Source organism: Natator depressus, chromosome 4 (genome assembly GCF_965152275.1).
Source record: "Natator depressus isolate rNatDep1 chromosome 4, rNatDep2.hap1, whole genome shotgun sequence".
In the NCBI taxonomy this organism is placed as follows: Eukaryota; Metazoa; Chordata; order Testudines; family Cheloniidae; genus Natator; species Natator depressus.
Window position 1 is genome coordinate 84570030 of NC_134237.1, and position 20572 is coordinate 84590601.

Consider the following 20572-nt stretch of genomic DNA (forward strand, 5'->3'; position numbering starts at 1 on the left):
TTTAGACTGTGTGCTTATATTTTATTTCTTTTGGTAACTAACTCTGACTTTTTGCCTATCACTTTTAGACTTTAGGAATTAAAGACTAGTCTTTAACTAAAGATTATGTCATGTGATGAAACCTCCAGGAATATGTCCAACCAAAACTGGCAACCCCAGCCTTAGGGATAATGGCATCATGGGTGAACTTGTATTTTGGTGTTCTCCCATCACCCCTCGCCCCCACGGGCTCCCCACCCTCCCATCACCTCTGGGCCCCGCTGCCTCCCCCCCAGTGCTTAATTTGTATTGAAAGAGGTGCCAGAGCTCAGTCCCGGCACAAATTAAGCACTGGCAGGGCAGCCTGATAGCGGCAGCTGCTGGCCAGGCCTCCAGTTCTGAAGGCAACACCACAGCCAGCAGCAGTGCAGAAGTAAGGGTGGCATGGTATATGGCCATCCTTACTTCTGCGCTGCTGTGATGGCTCGTGGTGCCTGGCACTCTGACTGAGGCTCAAGGCGAGCTTTGCGCTATCACATGGGGACTTCATCTTGCCAGAGCCCATTGCCCTCCTGCAGCCCTCCGGCCACTCTTGGTTCACCAAGGGTGCCATTTCAGATTTTGGCAGGGTGGGGCAACTTTAACCATTATTCCAGAGGCCAGTTAGGCACCTAAAAACTCTAGCATTATTTTTGTAGATAATAACTTAGGAATTAGCTGACAGGAGCACTGTATTTAACTCCTATATAAAGAAAGAAAGAATACATACAAACTCCAATTAAAGCCATATTTTAAATTTATATGTAAATTTAGAAAAATCAAGAGATAATACAGCAAGATACTCCCAATCTCAAGCCTTCAAGTATCAATTCTGGAGCTTTAACACAGAAATCAGAAACATAAGTTTGATACTTTGTAAACTATCTTTAGTAGAGATAAATAAAAATAAATAAAATATGCTTAAAATCTCTAACAGACAAATTCTAGGTCACTGCCGTTATCTACTCTATTGTAGTTAATTGATTTTCACTCCATGAAAAACATATTTACTTAATTTTAACATATGTGATTAAGGTTTATTTCTCTTTTATTAAGAATGGGGATTATTTTTCTAATTATTTTGGCATTTATGTTTACCAATCACAATCATGTACGTGCCTCACTAACATTTGACACTATCACTGCTATCTGTATCATACTTGGAACTGCATCTATTTTCATACAAATTTTAAGTTATTTTACAGATGTAACTAAAATTACAATTTGAAAATAAGCGACCTTCATCTGCATAGTGTATAAAATTATGTGTTTAGCTAATGTTTTTTAAACGGGCACTGCTAAGACGAGTACAAGCTAAATTTACATTCTAGAAGGATACTATTCTTTGATTGTACCATTTTAAATAATGAATGGCAAAGCACAATATGGTAATAAAAGTAATAATGATAATTACTCCAGCCAGGACAGGTTAGGCATTTTAGAACTCACAACTCAAAGAATTAATTTAAGCATAAGAGATAAATAAAATTATGAAATGCACAGACCAATCAAAAAATTAAAATAACAGCACTGTAATCCTTAAAGAACTTTGAAAGAATAAAATTATAGAGAATATATGTGCATTGCACATTTCAACATGCAGTACCAAGAAGTAATAACAACAACAACAATAATACAAGTGTATTTGCGGGGGGGAGTGTGTGTATCGGGGGAGTGAGAGAGAGACAAAGTGTGTGTGTGTGCGTGTGTGAGAGACAGAGTGTCAGAGAGACAGAGTGTGTGTGTTGGGGGAGTGAGAGAGAGACAAAGTGTGTGTCTTGGGGGAGTGTGAGAGACAGTGCACTGTCACTTTAAGCACAGCACTCACTAGTCTGAAGGCTTGTTCAGACAGCAGCCCCGGCCAGCAGCTCCCACTCCTGACTCAGAAGCAGCAGTACAGACTACCCCCACCCCAGCTCAGAGGAGACCGGGTACACAGGTAGGGGAAAGGGGACACCCCAACATCAGCCTCCCGCTGCCCCGCTCTGCACAACAGACTCCTGGGAACAGCTTGGCCAGAGGCTGCTCCAAAGTGTGGGGCAGGAGCTGCAGCTGGCTGCAGATGGCAGCAGAGCCAAGCAGCAGGGGGAGGAAAGGAACCCCTGCTCTGGAGGTGCCCCCCCTTAGAATGGCACCCCGGGCAGTCGCCTAGTCCGCCCACCCCTAAAGCTAGCCCATAATTTGATTCATCTGCACTGCAACAAAGGAAATTAGTTTGTTTCAAGTGCGTTTATTTTGAGATAAACAAGAATATGACAAGCATATTTTTTCATATTAGTGTACTGTTACATAATTTATTGTTATTGTACTAATAAACAAAAGCAGAAAGCACAGTCTTATGAACTAATCTGACAGTACTATATTCTATTTTATGCCAGTCTACTGTACTTAGGCACCATATAGAAAAAAATACAAATTGGAAAAATGATACCAAGATTTTACATACATTGTGATTGGTCCTGCAATTGATTGCACATCGAAAAAGCAGTCCACTGCATACTGTTAATTACATCGGGGCCTATCAGCATTAGTCCAAATCTCTTTGATTTTCTAGTTGTCAGCTGTGAGAGGAGAGTGCAGTAGGGACTGCATGAGTATTTTTCATGGAAATGCTGTCTACAGTAGAATATTTCTGACATTTTTCTAGCTCGTATTTTCCTATTATATGATTTTTACCTAAAGCCAGATAAGCCATGCAAAAAGAAAACATTCTAACATTGATATTTCTGAAATTCTTAAAGTGGAAATTCTAAAAAATTTTTTTTTTAAAGTCAATTAAAAAAATGAATAAAAGCTTTGTAAATTGATTAGTCCTGAAACTTAATCTTATTAACATAGAAGAAAACATATTCTTTTCTATTCATGCATTTAAAGATACTATATGGTCTTTGAGTGACAGACAGCCACATTCTACATGATGAAAGAATAAAACTCTTTGTTGTGTTTGTGATAACAATGAAAGATTAAAAACAGTATGTTGTGCCTAATAGCTGATTTAGGACTGAATTGCACCACTAAACCAAACCTTTTTTTTTTACAACTGATAACAATGTAAATAGATTAATATTAGATAATCCGTTTTCATGCACAGATTGCTTTTATGTAAATACTGATTAATTTCATATTCAACAAATTTTCCTAAGAGTTACATTAAAATTGTGTGTGTTAAAGTGAGTTAGTATTAGGGTTTTATTTACTTTATGCTATCAGCCTTGTAGCCTTGTAAAAGCAGTGCAAAACTTTCAAATGCAATTGCTACATTGAGGCAAACCTGCCCTCCCAGCCAAACAAAAAAGACTGTGGATATGTAAAAAGAAGCAGAATTGTGCTCCATTAATCATGACTTTTTAGGGCCTAATTCAACAACAACAAAACAACAACAAAAACATTCTTCACAACATAGAAATCTACAGACATGAGGCCAAGGAGGCTACAGATTGCTTGCATAATCCATAGCTGTATTAAAACTTATTATTTAATTCTAGAATTTGATTCAGATAGAATTCCAAAGTCTCATGGTGTTTACACTTATCATTGTAACATTTTGTAACTGGCTGTAGCCCTGTGCTATTGCATGCATTCCTTTTAATTTTTTTAAAGCCACACCCCGGGGGCAATATTTTTTCAGTACTGCATGCCAGTCTAGCAGAACTGGATAGGATTAATTTCTGCCCCATACCATGCCCAACTTTTATGAAAAGTGCATTATTAACAAGTAATACATAATTAAGCTGAAATCCATACTCTGGCAAAAAAGTTACAGAAACACAATGCTATATATTAAGTAGCACTGTATTACCTAACATGATACAAATATTAGCTAATACTTTGCCATTTTATTTTCATTATATTGTACACAATTAGACATCTTAAAATCAGGAGATTTTATTAAACTGAATCAGTAAGATTATAACAGTAAGACTTACAGCTGTTGGACATCAGTACCTCTTAATTAACAGCAATCAATAATTCACATTATCCTATATCACAACTGCGACTTATAGTTGTTTTTAAATGACAGCTTTGTTGATTCATGAGTACTTGCAACCTGTACATTCCACACTTATGCAACTGTTCTGCTACGAAGTGCATTCTCATCCCTGTTTTAACACAAATTTCATATAATATTCATTTTCTAAAAACAAATTCACATCCCCACACATGGAAATAATTTTTCACCACTGCCAAAACGCACATTCACCAGAATGAAAAATAAATTCTTTAAATGAAAGGCACATCTCAAAATAAATACAAACAACACATTTATTTAAATACACATTCTTTAACATATACTTTTATAGGCCAGATGACAGTGTAAGTCAACCCTTAAAACAAAACATATACTGAAAAAGTGGTTGAAAAAAATCCATGAATAGATCAGCAAATCAAGTGAAAAAACCCAATGGTGATTCAGTGCACAGTGCTGCAAGTGAAAGCTACATAGTTTACCTGTGTTATGTCGTTTTTCACACACAATATCTAGGAAAAATAGTAGCAACCAAATGCTGAAGTTTTTTCTTTCCTTCAGTTTTTTATCCTAGCATATCTCGACTCCGAAATTGCTTCCAGAGCTCTCTTAAATGTTCGCTTGTTACAGTCGTCACACAAACATAGTAATCCTTCAAACCATATTTTGGGGTCTCCTGTTAAAAATGAACAAGTATAGAATTAGAAACAGACATTGTGCATTAAATTCCTTGACACTAGATTATATTTACAGGTGTTCATACAAACTAGGTAAATTTTTCATTACTACAACCAGGAAGTGCTAAATCCTCAGATTAGGGAAAGAAGTAATATCTTTTATTGGACAAACTTCTGTTGAGAGAAACAAGCTTTCGAGCTTACACAGAGCTCTTTTTCAGGTCTGATATGCAGATCCTTGCACATGAACATGGTTGTGGATCTGTCTGAAGGTAAGTAAGCAGTTTCCAGAACTGCACCTCCACCGCAAGCACATGGTAAGTATTCACCCAATAACTTAGTCTATATTGGTAGCTAAATGAAAACATATCCTTTTGTTCAGAAGTCTCCTGCTTTTAAGATAATTTCTTCATTTTCATAGCTGTATCAAAAGGTTCACATTTTTACACAATGAAATAAAAATACCAAAATGTCTTGGTGCTTGTGGAAGATTCATGGCAATGGCTATAGACAAGTATAAAATGAAGGCAGATAATACACAAACTTTCTTGCACTGTTATGTCAATTCTGAACTATGAGATTTCTGTTATTTCAATCCTGGACCATCCTATAAAAAATTACTATTCTGCTGAATGGTACTACAGTTCTGAGACATTGACAAATACCCAGAAGAGAGTAGGCTGAATAGGGAGCAAGGATGGTCTAGTGCAGGGGTTTCAAATGCACAGCCTGCGGGGTTATTTCCTGCGGGCCGCCAAGCTCCCCACCTCCTGCACCCCCTCCTCCCAGTGCTCCGCGTCCCCGCTCCTCTGCCTACCTCCAGGCACTTCCCGCTGCCAAACAGCTGTTTGGTGGTGCTTAGTGCTTTCCAGGGGGAAGGAAGGGGGAGGAGTGGGGAGTCACGCGCTCAGGGGAGGAGGTGGAGAAGAGGTGGGGCTGGGGCAGGGATTTGGGGAAGGGGTTGGAATGGGGGCGGGGAAGGGGTGGGAAGAGGTGGGGCGGGGCGGGGCCTCGTGGAAGGAGTGGAATGGGGGCAGGGCTGGGGGCAGCGGAGGGGTGTGTGTGTCAGTGATGCGGCCCTCGGGCCAATGTACTAGTCCTCATGTGGCCCTCCTGGTGATTGGAGTTTGAGATCCCTGGTCTAGTGGTTAGGGCTCTAACATGGGACCCAGAAGCCTAGGGTTCAATTCCCTGTTCTGCAAGACTTCCTGTGTGACCTCTGACACATCACTGAGTCTGTTACTTAGTTCCCTGGTCACATGCATCTTGTGTAATTTACTTACATACATTAATGGTAAACAAAAGATCAGGTACTACAGGGGCAAGGTAACCATAGATTTATCTTTACTTTTAAATTTATAAGATGAATTTATCAATTGTTCCTGGGCATAAATTCAATATTTTTAAAAATACACTAATAAACCACACTACTCTAGCCATTTATCTATGTATTTTTAATGTGCCAGCACTGCTGTAGCTAGTCTCAGTATATCAAATTAGGAGAATTTTTGCCTCTAAAAATCACACTCTCCAATGTTTTCACCCTTTTCTAAGTGAGTGTATTATCTTGTTATTTTTTTAGACTATTTAATATACTCACTCTATGTATTTAGATGCACAACCCAATTTGCCCCTTTGTAAAATGTATGAAAAGAAAAATGGGTCTTGTATTGTATTTTTAAAGGCCCTCAATTGAGAACTTCCAAGATGAAAAATTACCTTATCTAGTTTGATGGCCTGCAATCCAGCACATTTAGATGAGGAAAAGCGTCAAATAAGCCGCTGCTGCCACTGCACACCACTGGCGGCAGCATGTCAGGGATATGTAGTTACACTTCACAGTGAAAAGCAAGCTGTGGGAAAGACTCTGGCAGCAGGGAAAGGTTCTGGCGGCTGATACTTGTGTTGAGAGGCGTAATGTCAATATGCTTTCTAGAAGAAATGGGAGATGCTAGCTCCTCTCTTACATGGCTGGGAACACAGTCCATAGTCAGCAGTCAAATAACAAATACCCCTGTGTAACAAACACTGACTGAAGTACAGCACATTTTGGAGTGTAAGATTCTTCCTTGCAGAGCTTAAAACTAGACTTTCTTCAGCTATGAATCCAATATGATCTAAAATTTTCCCTAAAATTATGAGTGAAAAATAGTTGAGAGAATTAAACAATAAACCAAACAAACTGTGTCATTACTATATTCAATCTTTTTATTCAATATAATCCATCTACTTTACAAGACTATTGTTCACACAACACTAAAACTGGATTTGTAATCCCAGTTTTCTGCACAATCAGTAAAGAGAAGTCATTGCTCACCATTCAGTTTGCCTGTCTCAGAGAAAAGACCTAGCAACAATGTTCCGAGACAATTATCTGGTTTTCCTAATATTGCTTGTTATGATGGTCGAGTTTAAGTGTATAAAAAGATAGCCTTTTATTACGAGAATTGTACATTGGGAATGCATAGAAATTAAAGGTTTTTAAAACCTTTACCACATGACAAATCTAAATCTTGTTTGTATAAAACATTTATATTAGATAAGAAACTGAATAAGAAAACATAACTAGAAATTAGCTTTTAGAATTCATACTTATAATATCAGTCTTCCATTGTCTTTTCTTAACAGTTTCTTCTCCCCTTTCCTCCTCAACCAAATGAACTCCTACTGATGCTAATTCACGTGCTATGCCTTGCAGGGACAGCCACAGCCAGAGAGAGACAAAATCTGCAAGACTATTGTTAACTGTTTGAACCAGGCGAAGTTTGGATCTTGTTCCCCAAAGACAGATTTAATTATTTATTATAAGGGTAGCATGCTTCATGCTGTGAAGCAAATGTCATTAGTGCAGTTTAGAGATATGTAACACATAGCAGAATGTGCTTCTGTTTCTTTTTGGGTACAGATTCCAAGTGTGGTATCCAAGTGATAAGCATGCCAAATATTTAAATATCTTTTATTACTGATCTAAGTTTACCATACAAATCGTATCAAAGTATAGACTAAAGTCTTTACATTTATATTTGGAACAACAGTAAAATTGAGAGTTATCATATTGCATCTAACCTTGGGTGATCTATATGGCAGATTTTTATATTGCAGACATACTATGTGTTTCTTTGTACATGAGGTTGATGTTTAAATTAATTAATTTTCTGAAATAAATGTTCAGTTTCACACTGGTTAATGGCTCTGCCTTTATTCTCTTTTCAATTATTCTGTAGTTTAGTTTTGCAATGACTTTTTAAAAGGGTATATAAACTCACTTTCATTCCATAATACGTATAGTGTGAATAGTGCAGGTTCTATTGTCCCCAAGACAACTCTCAGAGCAGCAGGCTCAAAATCACATCACTTATGTTTTTAATTAATAAAGTTGGCCAAAGCTTGCTTCAATTTCAGCTCAACAATCTTCATAACATGGATTAGTATTATAAATGAATGTAACATCTTTTATCCAAAAGGAACTAAAATTACCTCACAAAGTACATATGGTATGTTTCATACATCACTACTGAAATGCAACTGCCACTAGGGTCGAGGGCATTAACCAATTGGTGCACATTAAGGGAAGGGGGAGTTTTAGCTTCGGCAAAGAAGGTTAAAAGACCAACTTTTGCAAGAAGCTCCAAGAGAATGTCCAGGTACATCAGACAGGACTTCATTTTTTCAGTCTCACCTGAAAGAGTCTACACATAGATAAACTGAATACCATGCAGTGTACTATGTCAGAAGGATGAATTAACTCTGCCTGGATTTAAAACTCTGGTTTCAGGGAGTATGGGCACTTATACTTGATTCTTAGAGCACAAAGCCTCTCATGTCAACAGAATTTTACTAGGTTTAATATTAATGTTTTGGAGTTCTTCTGAGTGATAACATTTTGTTCCAGTTTGGTAAATACTTACTATTGAAACCTCACTAAAAAGGCACAGTAAATGTACAGCACTTTACCAATCTATTTAAGACCTGATACCTGTCCTGAAGTTACAGTCTAAAGTAAAAAGAGACAAACAAAGGTATGTCAAGGCATATAACAGTACAGGAAAAGGAGGATGTGTAAGGATTATTGGGGAAGAGAAAACAAAGTACTCCTGGAAGAAACTGCAGGATTGGGGTTTTAGTTAACAAGAGATTGAATAAGGTAGGAACGAAGGAAAGAAAGATAATGCTCAGGTTACCAAACTGGGAATCAAAATAGTGAGCCTTAGAGGTGATGTGAAGATAAAATTAATCTAAAATAATTCTTACCCTGTGTGACTAACCAGTTAGATTATTAAATTGAAAGAATTTTAAAAATCACTTTGTTTTTACCACTTCACCTATCATTTAAACTTCACTTCACTTGTGCAGAGAAACTAGAGTTTTGCCTGTTTAGAATGAGTTACTTTCCAGTTCTGAGGCACTAACACAATACTGCAGTATTTGGGTTGGACCCACACATAGGATTTTTAAATTACAAAGTGTAATCAAAATGTAGTTTTCTTTTTTGGAAATAAAGTCCTACTGATTCTAAGTTTCATATGTGACAGTGTGGGATATGTCTGAGTCAAATTTTGAGCTCTATCTTGTGTGTGTGTGTGGAAATTTTGGATACAGACAGCACAAGCCTGCACATACCCAAAGATAACCTATTGTACTACACTCCTGAGAGCGGCTCTGCCCAGCAAAGGTGTTTGATACCTTGCTGATGGACTAACACTAAGGGTACATCTACACAGCAGTTGGGAGGTATAATTCCCAGCTCAGGTAGACCTGCACGCACTAGCTCTGCTTGAGCTAGCATACTAAAATTAGCAGTATAGCTCAGCTACACGGGTGTTGGCTCAGACTAGCTGCCCGAGTACAATCCCACCTGAGTCCCTGGGTACATACGCAGGCAGCTAGCCTGAGCGGCTGTTTTTAGGCACTAGTTCAAGCAGAGCTAGCGCATGTACATCTACCCAAGCGGGGAATGACAAACTGCTATATAGATGTTCCCCTTAAGAGCCACTAAAATCCCAATCAGGGGCCAACAACTTTGTTTGCAACAATGGGCTTTCTACACAAGGTCCTGAAGGGGAAAAGGGGTAAGCATGACTGGTGGGCATGTAGCTTCTCAGTCTGAGTAAATGGCTAACAGACTGTGGCCTCATTCTGCTCTGTGCAGGGAATGATAATGGCCACGAGTAAAAACAACTTGAAGGAGAGAGGAGAGGAGGAACTCTGTGCAGCCTGAAACACTGACAAACCTCAGATTCACAGGAAGGGTAGATCAGCCTAAGGGAGGGTGCTTCTCAAGGGGTTTTGTGGTTTTCAAAGATCTGTAACTCTTAAGTGCTTTAAGTGTAAAGTAATTATGCTTAAGAAATTCTATTGCTAAGCCTGTGTTCCTTGCTTTCCTGCTATGTTGTCCCCAAGTGGGTTAAACTAGACACTAAGAGCCTAGGTGGAGCTCTACAGCAGTGTGTGTAAATGACTGGGGATGGAGAGTGGGCTGTTTGGGAGGCCTCAGACTCTGATTTCAGAGTCTATGGCAGCTGGATGGCAGCATGTCATGTTCCAAGGAAGGACATAAGACAGGTGGTCCGAGTCTGGCCTACGGTTCCAGAGCTAAAACAGTTACTACACTCTAGCCAGACCCAGTTGGTTTGGAAGCACATGGGACCTAGCAATTGTTTCCACTTGCAACAGACTAGTGATCATACAGTGGTGTTTAGGGCCAGATTCTAATAGGCCCCTTTCCCCCCCCTCCGTTCAGAAACTATGTTTGGGACCTAAGCTAGTTGTTAATGCCCCATGAGTAGCTACTATACAATTATTATTTCGCCTTCCTCTGTAGCACGGGTCACTTGCTGGAGGATTCTCTGAACCTTGAAGTCTTTAAACCATGATTTGAGGACTTCAATAGCTCACACATAGGTGAGAGGTTTATTGCAGGAGTGGGTGGGTGAGATTCTGTGGCCTGCATTGTGCAGGAGGTCAGACTAGATGATCATAATGGTCCCTTCTGACCTTAATATCTATGAGTCAGAAAGGAAAAAAATTGGCATTTATGACCTTAAATCACAAAAAAGCATCAACACACACTTTCAATGGAAAGATAGTTCAAGCAGCAATGTTAGAAATACACCAAGCTATTAAAAATATGTACATTTTCAAACTAAAGTGGAATTAAATTAAATAACGATTTCTCAGTGGGAGAAGGGAAAATCTACCTTTACTATAGATGTCTTTAGTACCATATATATCATACAGCGTTATCTGAAGCATGAATAAAACTAGTTACAGAACAGACAGAAAATACCAACAGAAACTCACAAAATCTGTGCTGTGGGAGAGGGAGAAGAAGCGTTTTCTTGAATACAGTACAAACAAAGCAATAAGCCAACAAAACAATGATAGCCTGAGATAGAATTATATGACCTTGTAAAATACTATGATGATCACATTCTGATAATCTATTCCTTAATTCTGTAATGGCAAAATAGAACGGTGGCAGTTTAACATGCAGCCATTCCCATCAGCATGCTGGCACACTTAGAAAGACTAAGCAGCTAACACATACCGTAACTTATCTGCTATAGAGTTCCTTCTTCACGCAGGCTTTGAAAGTGGTATACCTCTGTACAGTTTTATATCCCTGTGGAGCAGAAGATGGAGAAGTGTGCAGATGCAGACAACATGTGAAGGCAGCCAGAGGTAAGCATAAGACAACAGTGGCATGAAAATACAAAAGAATGGGGATTAAACGACAAATAGCTAGAAGTTAGTCAGAGTATATAGTCAATTATAGGTAAAACTTTTTTTATCATTCAGTCTTTATATTTCAAATGAATTGTAATTGAAGATAAAATTTATAAAGGAGAGGGAAATGGTTTAGCATTACAGTTTTAAAAATAAAATATATGAAAATCATTATCTTCAATCAAACAAAAAACAAGGAAAACAGTTTTCATTGTTATGCCTTCCTACTACATAATATTTGTACAAGCTTTTAACAAAAAACCTATGGCAATATTCTGACTGACCACTGGGTGGCAGTTAAATACATCAGATTATCTCAAAAACGGTTTTCAAATTAAACCCTCTCTCTCAGGTTATAATAGTTTTCTTTTAATGTCAAGTCCCATACTTGAAAAAGAGATATAAATTCTTTTATATAATATAAAACCTATTAGACATTCAACTGTTTTATGTCTATGCTAGTTTCTTAAATATTCCATTTATGAAGGCAGGTACTGGAAATTTAGTTTTCATAATGTTTTAATTGTTATAGACATCTAATTTATAGTGTTAAGTAACCCAGTTAGACAAGTAGACAGTGTAAGACAATGGAAGAGAAAATGACTGTGTATACTTGTTAATTTTGTATAAAGATTAGTATCTGGTCCTCTCTCCAACCCCATAACTTTCTGTCCTTTAACTGACATTCAAGTGAATGATCCCTTTTATAGAGCAAAACCTACAGTCCTGGCAGAATCTTTTTAGAATTCCAGTTTCATTTAGCCTCGTGCTTTATTAAGTGCACTTGCTTTATTCAGGCTTAATGTGGCCACAGAACACTTTGTGCTAAAATACTTACTATTCATTGTAATAACCATAAGCTTCTTTCAGGCAAAACATCCCCAATAAAACAGACTTTTTAAATAATCTCAATTATTAGGAAATATTGCTCTAACAACTAATCAAAAGAACAGAATATTATTTTTCCTTTCAAGGCAGCACTCAGAGTGAAGAGGATTTTTTACTTTTATTAATCATCATTACTATGTCAAAACAGTCACATGACATGTCAATTCAAAAGGTACAATTGCAGGGTCTCTAAAATGTAGCAAACTGAAGCTTACTTGGCCATTATGAAAAACTACAGTAAAAACTGCAGGGTTTTATAACTAACATGAGAAGCTAGCATACTTCTAGGGTCTCTGATTGTAGGGAATCACCTATAATTGCAATAATAATTGTATTATTTACATTATACATAAAAGAAATGCCATCTAGAAAAGCCACACTCCAAACAGATGCCTGCTGTTATTTAGTTTCTACTACTTTTTCTTAATAGATATTTTTAACTAATAACAAAGACTGATGCGACTTATGAGGGTGTATGGATGTATGGTATTTCACATTAAAATATTAAAACACTGCATCTGGACTTTATAAATTGAAATTTGATCTTCATTAAGTTTGACCAGCCAAATACTTCTCTGCAGATATAAAATATTGTATCAGCAGAAGCTATTAGTCTTCTTTTATCCATAAAAGCTAACAAACAGAATGTTAGTAACCATTAGGAAAGGGATCCACAATATGATAGAAAATATCGTAATGCCACTATATAAATCCATGTATGCCCACACCTTGAATTCTGGCTGCAGTTCTGGTTAGCCCATCTCAAAAAAGGTGTATTGGAATTGGAAAAAGTACAGAGAAATTTATGGAGGGGATGGTATGATGGGATCTTTGACTATTAGAGGTAAATATGCCCAATGCCCTGTGATGGGACACTAGATAGGGTGGGATCTGAGTTACTACAGAGAATTCTTTCCTGGGTGTCTGGCTGGTGAGTCTTGCCCACATGCTCAGGGTTTAGCTGATCACCATATTTGGGGTCGGGAAGGAATTTTCCTCCAGGGCAGATTGGCAGAGGCCCTGGAAGGGGTGGGGGGAGGGTTTGCCTTCCTCTGCAGCATGGGGCACAGGTCACTTGCTGGAGGATTCTCTGCACCTTGAAGTCTTGAAACCACAAGCTGAGGACTTCAATATCTCAGACATAGGTCAGAGGTTTGTTACAGCAGTGGGTGGGTGAGATTCTGTGGCCGGCGTTGTGCAGGAGGTCAGACTAGATGATCATAATGGTCCCTTAAAGTCTTAAAGTCTATGAAAAGGGCAACTAAAATGATTAGGGGTATGGAACAACTTCCATATGAGGAGGGATAAAAAAGACTGGGACTGTTCAGTTTAGAAAAGAGATGACTAAGGGGGAATATCTTAGAGGTCTATAAAATCATGAATGGCATGGAGAAAGTGAATAGGGAAGTGTTATTTACCCCTTCACATAACACAAGAACCAAGGGAGGTCACCCAATGAAACGAATAGGCAGGTTTAAAACAAACAAAAGGAAGTACTTGTTCACACAATGCACAGTCAAACTGTCAAACTCATTGCCAGGAGCTTATATGAAAGACAGAAGTATAACTGGATTAAAAAAAGAATTACATATGTTCATGGAGGATAGGTCCATCAGTGGCTCTTAGCCAAGCTGTTCATGGACGCAACCCCCATGGTCTGGGGATGACAGCGGATGGATCACTTGATAATTGCCCTGTTCTGTTCATTTACTTTGGAGCATCTAGTTCCGGCCACTGTCAGAAGAGAGGATACTGGGCTAGAGGGCTATTAGTCTCACCCAGTATGTCCTTTCTTATAGTATGTTCTTAGCAAATGGAATTTGCAAAACTTGCTATGGACTTAACACATCATTATATTTATTAAGAAACCACTTCACTGAATCTTAGGACTGGAAGGTCTTCTAGAATCGAGAGGTCTTCTAGTCCAGTCCCCAGAACTCAAGGCAGGATTAAGCATTACCTAGACCATCCCTGACATCCCTAGTGTTTGTTTAATCTGGTCTTCAAAATGTACAATGATGGAGATTTCACAACGTCCCTAGGCAATTTATTCCTGTGCTTGAACACCCTGAAAGTTAGGCAGTTTTTCCTAATGTTCAATTTAAACCTACCTTGCTGCATTTTAAGTCCATTGCTTCTTGCCCTAGCCTCAGACATTAAGGAGAACAATTTTTCTCCCTCCTGGTAACAACATTTTACATACTTGAAAACTGTTATCATGTTCCCCCTCAGTCTTCCCTTGTTCAAACTAAACAAACCCAGTTTTTTCAATCTTCCCTCACAGATCATGTTTTCTAGACTTTTAATCATTTTTGTTGCTCTTCTCTGGACTTTCCCCAATTTGTCCACATCTTTCCTGAAATGTAGCCCCCAGAACTTGACACAGTAATCAGTTGAGGCCCAATCAGAGTGGAATAGAGCGGAAGAATTACTTCTTGTGTTTTGCTTACAACACTCCTGCTAATGCAGAATGATACTCGCTTTTTTCTGCAACAGTGTTACACTGTTGACTCATATTTAGATTGTGATCCACTATGACCCCAGATCCTTTTCTGCAGTACTCCTTCCTAGGCAGTTGTTTCCTATTTTGTATGTGTGTAACTGATTGTTCATTCCTAAGTGGAGTACATTGCACTTGTCCTTATTGAATTTCACCCTACCATTTATCCAGTTTGTCCAAATCATTTTGAATTTTAATCCTATCCTCCAAAGCACTAGCAACCCCTCCCAGCTTGGTATCGTCTGCAAACTTTATAAGTGTACTGTCTATGCCATTATCAAAATCACTGATGAAGACACTGAACAGAACCAGACCCAGAACTGATCCCTACGGGATCCCACTTGATATGCCCTTCAGCTTGACTGTGAGCCACTGATAACGACTCTCTGGGAATGGTTTTCCAACCAGTTATGCACCCACCTTATAGTAGCTCCATCTAGGTTGTATTTCCCTAGTTTGTTTATGAGAAGATCAAACAAGACAGTATCAAAAGCCTTACTAAAGTCAAGATATACCACACCTACCACTTCCCCCCATCCACACGCCTTGTTAGCCTGTCAAAGAAAGCTATTAGGTTGGTTTGACATGATTTGTTCTTAACAAATCCATGCTGACTAGGTTCCATCTTCTAGGTTTCTTCAAATTGATTGCTTAATTATTTGCTCCTTTATCTTTCTGGGTACTGATTGGTCTGTAATTCCCCGGGTTGTCCTTATTCCCTTTTTATAGATGGGCACTATGTTTGCCCTTTTCCCATCCTCTGGAATCTGTCCTATACTCCATGACTTTTCAAAGATAATTGCTAATGACTCAGCTATCTCCTTAGTCAGCTTCTTGAGTATTCTAGAATGTATTTCATCAGGCTCTGGTGACTTGAAGACATCTAACTTGTCTAAGTAATTTTTAACTTGTTCTTTCCCTATGTTAGCCTCTGATCTTGCTTAATTTTCACGGGCATTCATTAAGTTAGATGTCCAATTGCTACTAAACTTTTTGGTGAAAATTGAAACATGAAAGTCATTTAGCACTTCTACCAGTTCCATATTTTCTGTTATTGTTCCCCCCCCACACACTGAATTAACAGACCTACCCTATCCTTGGTCTTCCTCTTGCTTCTAATGTATTTGTAGAATGTTTTCTTGTTACCCTTTATGTCTCTAGCTAATTTAAACTCATTTTGTGCCTTGACCTTTCTAATTTTGTCACCACTTGCTTGCGTTGTTTGTTTCTATTCATCCTTTGTAATTTGATTTAGTTTCCACTTTTTGTAAGACCTTGAGTTTCAGAGCATTGAAGATGTCCTGGTTAAGCCAGGGTGGTCTCTTGCCATACTTTCTATCTTTCCTACGCAGTGGGATAGTTTGCTCTTGTGCTGTTAATAATGTCTCTTTGAAAATCTGCCAGCTCTCTTGAACTGTTTTTCCCTTTAGACTTGCTTCCCATGGTCTTACCTACCAACTCCCTGAGTTTGCTAAAGTCTGACTTCTTGAAATCTATTATCTTAATTGTGCTGTTTTCCCTCCTACCATCCCTTAGCTTTGTTACTTATATGTTAATTTCAGTTTAGCATGAGACGACTGCTTCAGCACACTATAAATGTGACTATAATCATGGTTAAAGAGTTACACTGTACCTGCTTTGCCAATAATAAATACTGTATAATTCTGCAAGGTCAAATTAGTTGGAAAGAAATTATCCTGGCTACAGAGGCGATATCTGCAACCTTCTGCAGCTTGAAAGATCATAGATACTTCCTGCCAATTTGGGCACTTAAGAAGCAGTAAGGCACTACATGCTATGCCCTTTTTCCTTTACGTTCTGTAACTCAGTAATGTTTGTTTGTGTTTTATTAGACTTTATTAAAAAAAAAAAAGAGAGAGTTTTGCAAGAGGTGTACAACAGACACCATTACTTACCCATGGTGGATGCTGACATGTTTTCTGTATTATTTCTGAAACCTTGCTAAAAACAGATACTCGTACCATGAAGTTTATTTCTGAGTGTGTCCTGGAGTTTTACTCTCCCGGGGAAATAATATATTTTTAGGAATCATATGACAAGGCAATGGGTAGTTATAACCATTGTAAGAAAAATAAATAAATAAAATGAAAAAATAAAAGTGACTATATCATTGTTGTCCGTGTAGTATGGGACCAAATTTTGATACCCTTACACACAGTGAGTAGCACCTGATTCCTAGAGTAGTTCTACTGAAACCAATGGGATCACTTGTGGAGTAAGGTGCCACTCAGCCTGAGTAAAGATATCACAATCTAGCTTAGTGTGTGCAGTACACTCCCTATTTTGTGAACCAAGAGTTTTTCAAGTTGCCTATAAGGAAAGCATGGTATATGGAAAGCAAAATAGTGTCTGACGAAGATGACTTTTAAAGCTTATATTTGATTTCTGTCCTGCTTTTTAATAATGTTAAAAAGAAGCATACATATACTCCATATTCACAACAATTATTTAGTAACTACTCTATGCACTGCTTAAGTTAACATATACGACACATTTAAGTACTCCTTTTCTTTTTTCTTTTTACATTTACAATTAGTTAACATAGTTAATCATGCAGTTAAACATCTTCTAATGGTTATAAAACAACTATACTTCCACACTATCAGGAAAAAAAATTATGGTTTGAGCATCAGCAGGAAATACATATGTGTCACCGCTTCTGAAGGAATGTCATCAACATGTTTTCTTCATGGGGCAAAATACAACAAAGAAAGCCAAGTCACCTACGAGATTCAACATCACCTTCTACACAAGACATTCTACACATTAATTAGTCAATTTAGAAATCTATTCTACTTTAAAAGTGAGTAATACAGTGCGTAAAATAGTATGAAAAAACAAAACCAAATTTCAATTTAACAAGTACTGTACTCTCTTTATATGTGAGTTTAAAGCTTGTATCTAAATGGTTATATTGTCAGTTTGAAAAGAGCATAATACATTTTAAAACTAAATTTAAATAAATAATTTGTGATATTGCTGTATAAAAACAGTAAGAAAAACGTGTGACTTCATATGGTCATAAAATGATGCATTAATTTTTCTAACTGCTCCATTTAAAAATAAATTCTAAAATTATTTCTAAATCCCAAATCAACTCATAAGTCTAGCAAAATAGCTATGCAATCACATAAACACCACTATGCAATGATGTTCAGGTGTAGGTTCCAATTGTCCAATGTTATTTAAAAATTCTCCTTTAAACTTTGACACTCCCAAAATTTCCTTCCTTTGCTGGTGGAGTGGGAAGAGAGTACAGAGCAGTAAGTTTTACAGATTTGCCCTGTGGCAAAGCTCTAAAGTCAATTTACAGGCTCATTTTCTTCAACAGCTTTTAGCAAATGATTTCCTATTCTCTACCAATCTTCCTGTGTTGTAATGTTGACTTTAAATCTTCTAGATACAGACCTATATTATCAAAAAGGAGATTTGGGCCACAATAACCTTGTTTATACAAAAACAAACAAAAAACTCCAAGCCCCACAGCTGCTGCTGAAAAGAGAGTCTTAACAACTGGTGATGAACACAGAAATATAGTTTGGTCCATGGCTACACTTGCAGCTAATCATGCTCAGCATGATTTCACTAATAGTTAATTTCACTAATTAAAACCTTGATCAACTGTATCTGTTGCAGACACCCATTGTCAGTAACTGCCTTTGCACAGATACACAAGGCCTGAGGTGGAAGGCACCTTCCTCCTTTCTTCCCTGTCAATGGTCCAGGCACAAACACAGTACCCGTTAAAACCTCCATCCCTAAACCACTCCACACCAGCCAGGAGAAACGGCAGCATGTACAGGAGAGCACTCTGCACTTCTGAGGTGGTCCCGTACTGTAAAGGCACAGCCTGATCCCCTATCTATGGTTCTCCCAGAATAACAAACTTCTACAAATCAGGAAGAGATTCATCTTCCAGACTGTTTCCTAAGTCTTTCAAAATATAAAGATTTAATTAGCTGTTAGTTCACAGGCTACTTTCACTACTTTGGCAATACTGAGTCAATTAAAATAAAGGTAATATTAACATTCTTACCCTGAACCCTCGATTCAATCTGTCCTTCATAATGCCAATAAATTCTTTATAACTCAGCTGGTCATCTCTGTCAACATCAAAGATCTTGAAGACTGTGTTCACCAAATGTGCTGAAAGCTTCAGGCCTGTAGCTACATACACAGCACGCTTGAATTCATCTATGTAAACAATACATCAAAAGAAAAAAGTAAAACACAGAAGTCATATTAGGTGTTTTAATTTCTGGATATATCATAAAAGCTTACATGATGTGATATACCATCTTCAGCATAAACTTTCCTAGTGAACTATATGTAATGAAATGCAAAAATGATGTTATTGCTAAGTTATGTTTGCACATTTAAGCAGTCAAAAGTAAGGATATGTGCAAATTACAGTTGAATTTCTCAGCTCTGCCATACTGTCTTTAGTTACATGATTACAGATGATTTTATATATACTTGACTATCGAAAGTTGTATAGGAAAAAAAAATAGTCTCAGATTCTTCATTGGTGAAAACTGGTGCAGATTAATTGAAATCCATTAATTTACACCAGCAGAGAATTTAGTTCATAGATTGCAATTTACAAAATATATTATATTGTGTGTAATCACATAATTGGAAAGTGTATCATAACAGAGATCTGATGCACTATATTATGCTTGTACTATATATAAGGGGGTGCATGTTTCATAAACTTGAACAGTTGATTGCATCATAAAGTTATAAGCAACTGAAAAATTGCTTCTAAATATACTCAGAAGTATCTGCTTCTGATCAGGCTCAGTCTTTCACCTCCAAACTTGGTACACCACCTAACATGTGTACCTTGATTATCACTACAAAAAGTTTTTTCCCCTGCCCTGCTCTCCTGCTGGTAATAGCTCACCTTAAGTGATCACTCTCGTTACAGTGTGTATGGTAACACCCGTTGTTTCATGTTCTCTATGTATATAAATCTCCCCACTGTATTTTCCACTGAATGCATCCGATGAAGTGAGCTGTAGCTCACGAAAGCTTATGCTCAAACAAATTTGCTAGTCTCTAAGGTGCCACAAGTACTCCTTGTCTTTTTGCGAATACAGACTAACATGGCTGCTACTCTGAAACCTGTTTGAAAGTTGTAAGTATTGCAAATACAAGGCCAAATCTACACTTATGTATGTATTTCCTTTAACAAATGAAATGAGATTATAAAAATTATTTGAGGACAATATTAATGGAGGCCCGGTATAGAGGGGAGTTAATGAATCTGTAAAATTGGGGGTCCTACCCTATTACTGGAGAATCGCTAATATAGTACCTATTTTTAAGAAAGGGGAAAAAAGCGAACCAGGAAACTATAAGCCCATTAGTTTGACCTCAACTGTATACAAGGGACTGGAACAAATTTTGAAAGAGAAAGTAGTTAAGGATATAGAAGCAAAAGGTAACTGGAATAAAATACAAGATTTTATAAAAGGTAGATCATGCTAGACCAATCTGAGCTCTTTCTTTGGGAAGATAACTGATTTTTTAGACAAAAGAAATGCAGTATATCTAATCTACTTGGATTTCAATAAGGCATCTGATGCAGTTTCACATGGGAAATTATTAAACTGGCGAAGATGTAGATTAATATGAGAACTGAAAGGTGGATAAGGAACTGATGAAAGGGGAGACTCCAGCAGGACATGCTTAAAGATGAACTGTCAGGCTGGAGGGAGGTCACTAGTGGAGTTTGTCAGGGATCGGTGTTGGGACCAATCTTATTTAACA

The 20572-nt window shown here is 37.7% G+C and overlaps 1 protein-coding gene across 4 annotated transcripts in view; it reads right to left on the reverse strand.

Annotated features, from left to right (window-relative positions):
- Positions 1-2286: 2286 nt before the first annotated feature.
- Positions 2287-20572, reverse strand: part of MICU3 (mitochondrial calcium uptake family member 3) — a 146073-nt gene continuing 127787 nt past the window's right edge. For 3 of the 4 annotated variants that reach the window (XM_074951342.1, XM_074951344.1, XM_074951345.1), the window contains 2 exons: positions 18834-18991; positions 2287-4661 (listed from right to left, as the gene is read on the reverse strand). In XM_074951342.1, the coding sequence (XP_074807443.1) occupies positions 4551-4661; positions 18834-18991 (269 nt within the window). In that variant the 3' untranslated portion in view covers positions 2287-4550. Of the gene's footprint in view, positions 4662-11209; positions 11285-18833; positions 18992-20572 lie in introns of all 4 variants that reach the window. The other variant, XM_074951343.1, reaches the window with a different exon arrangement.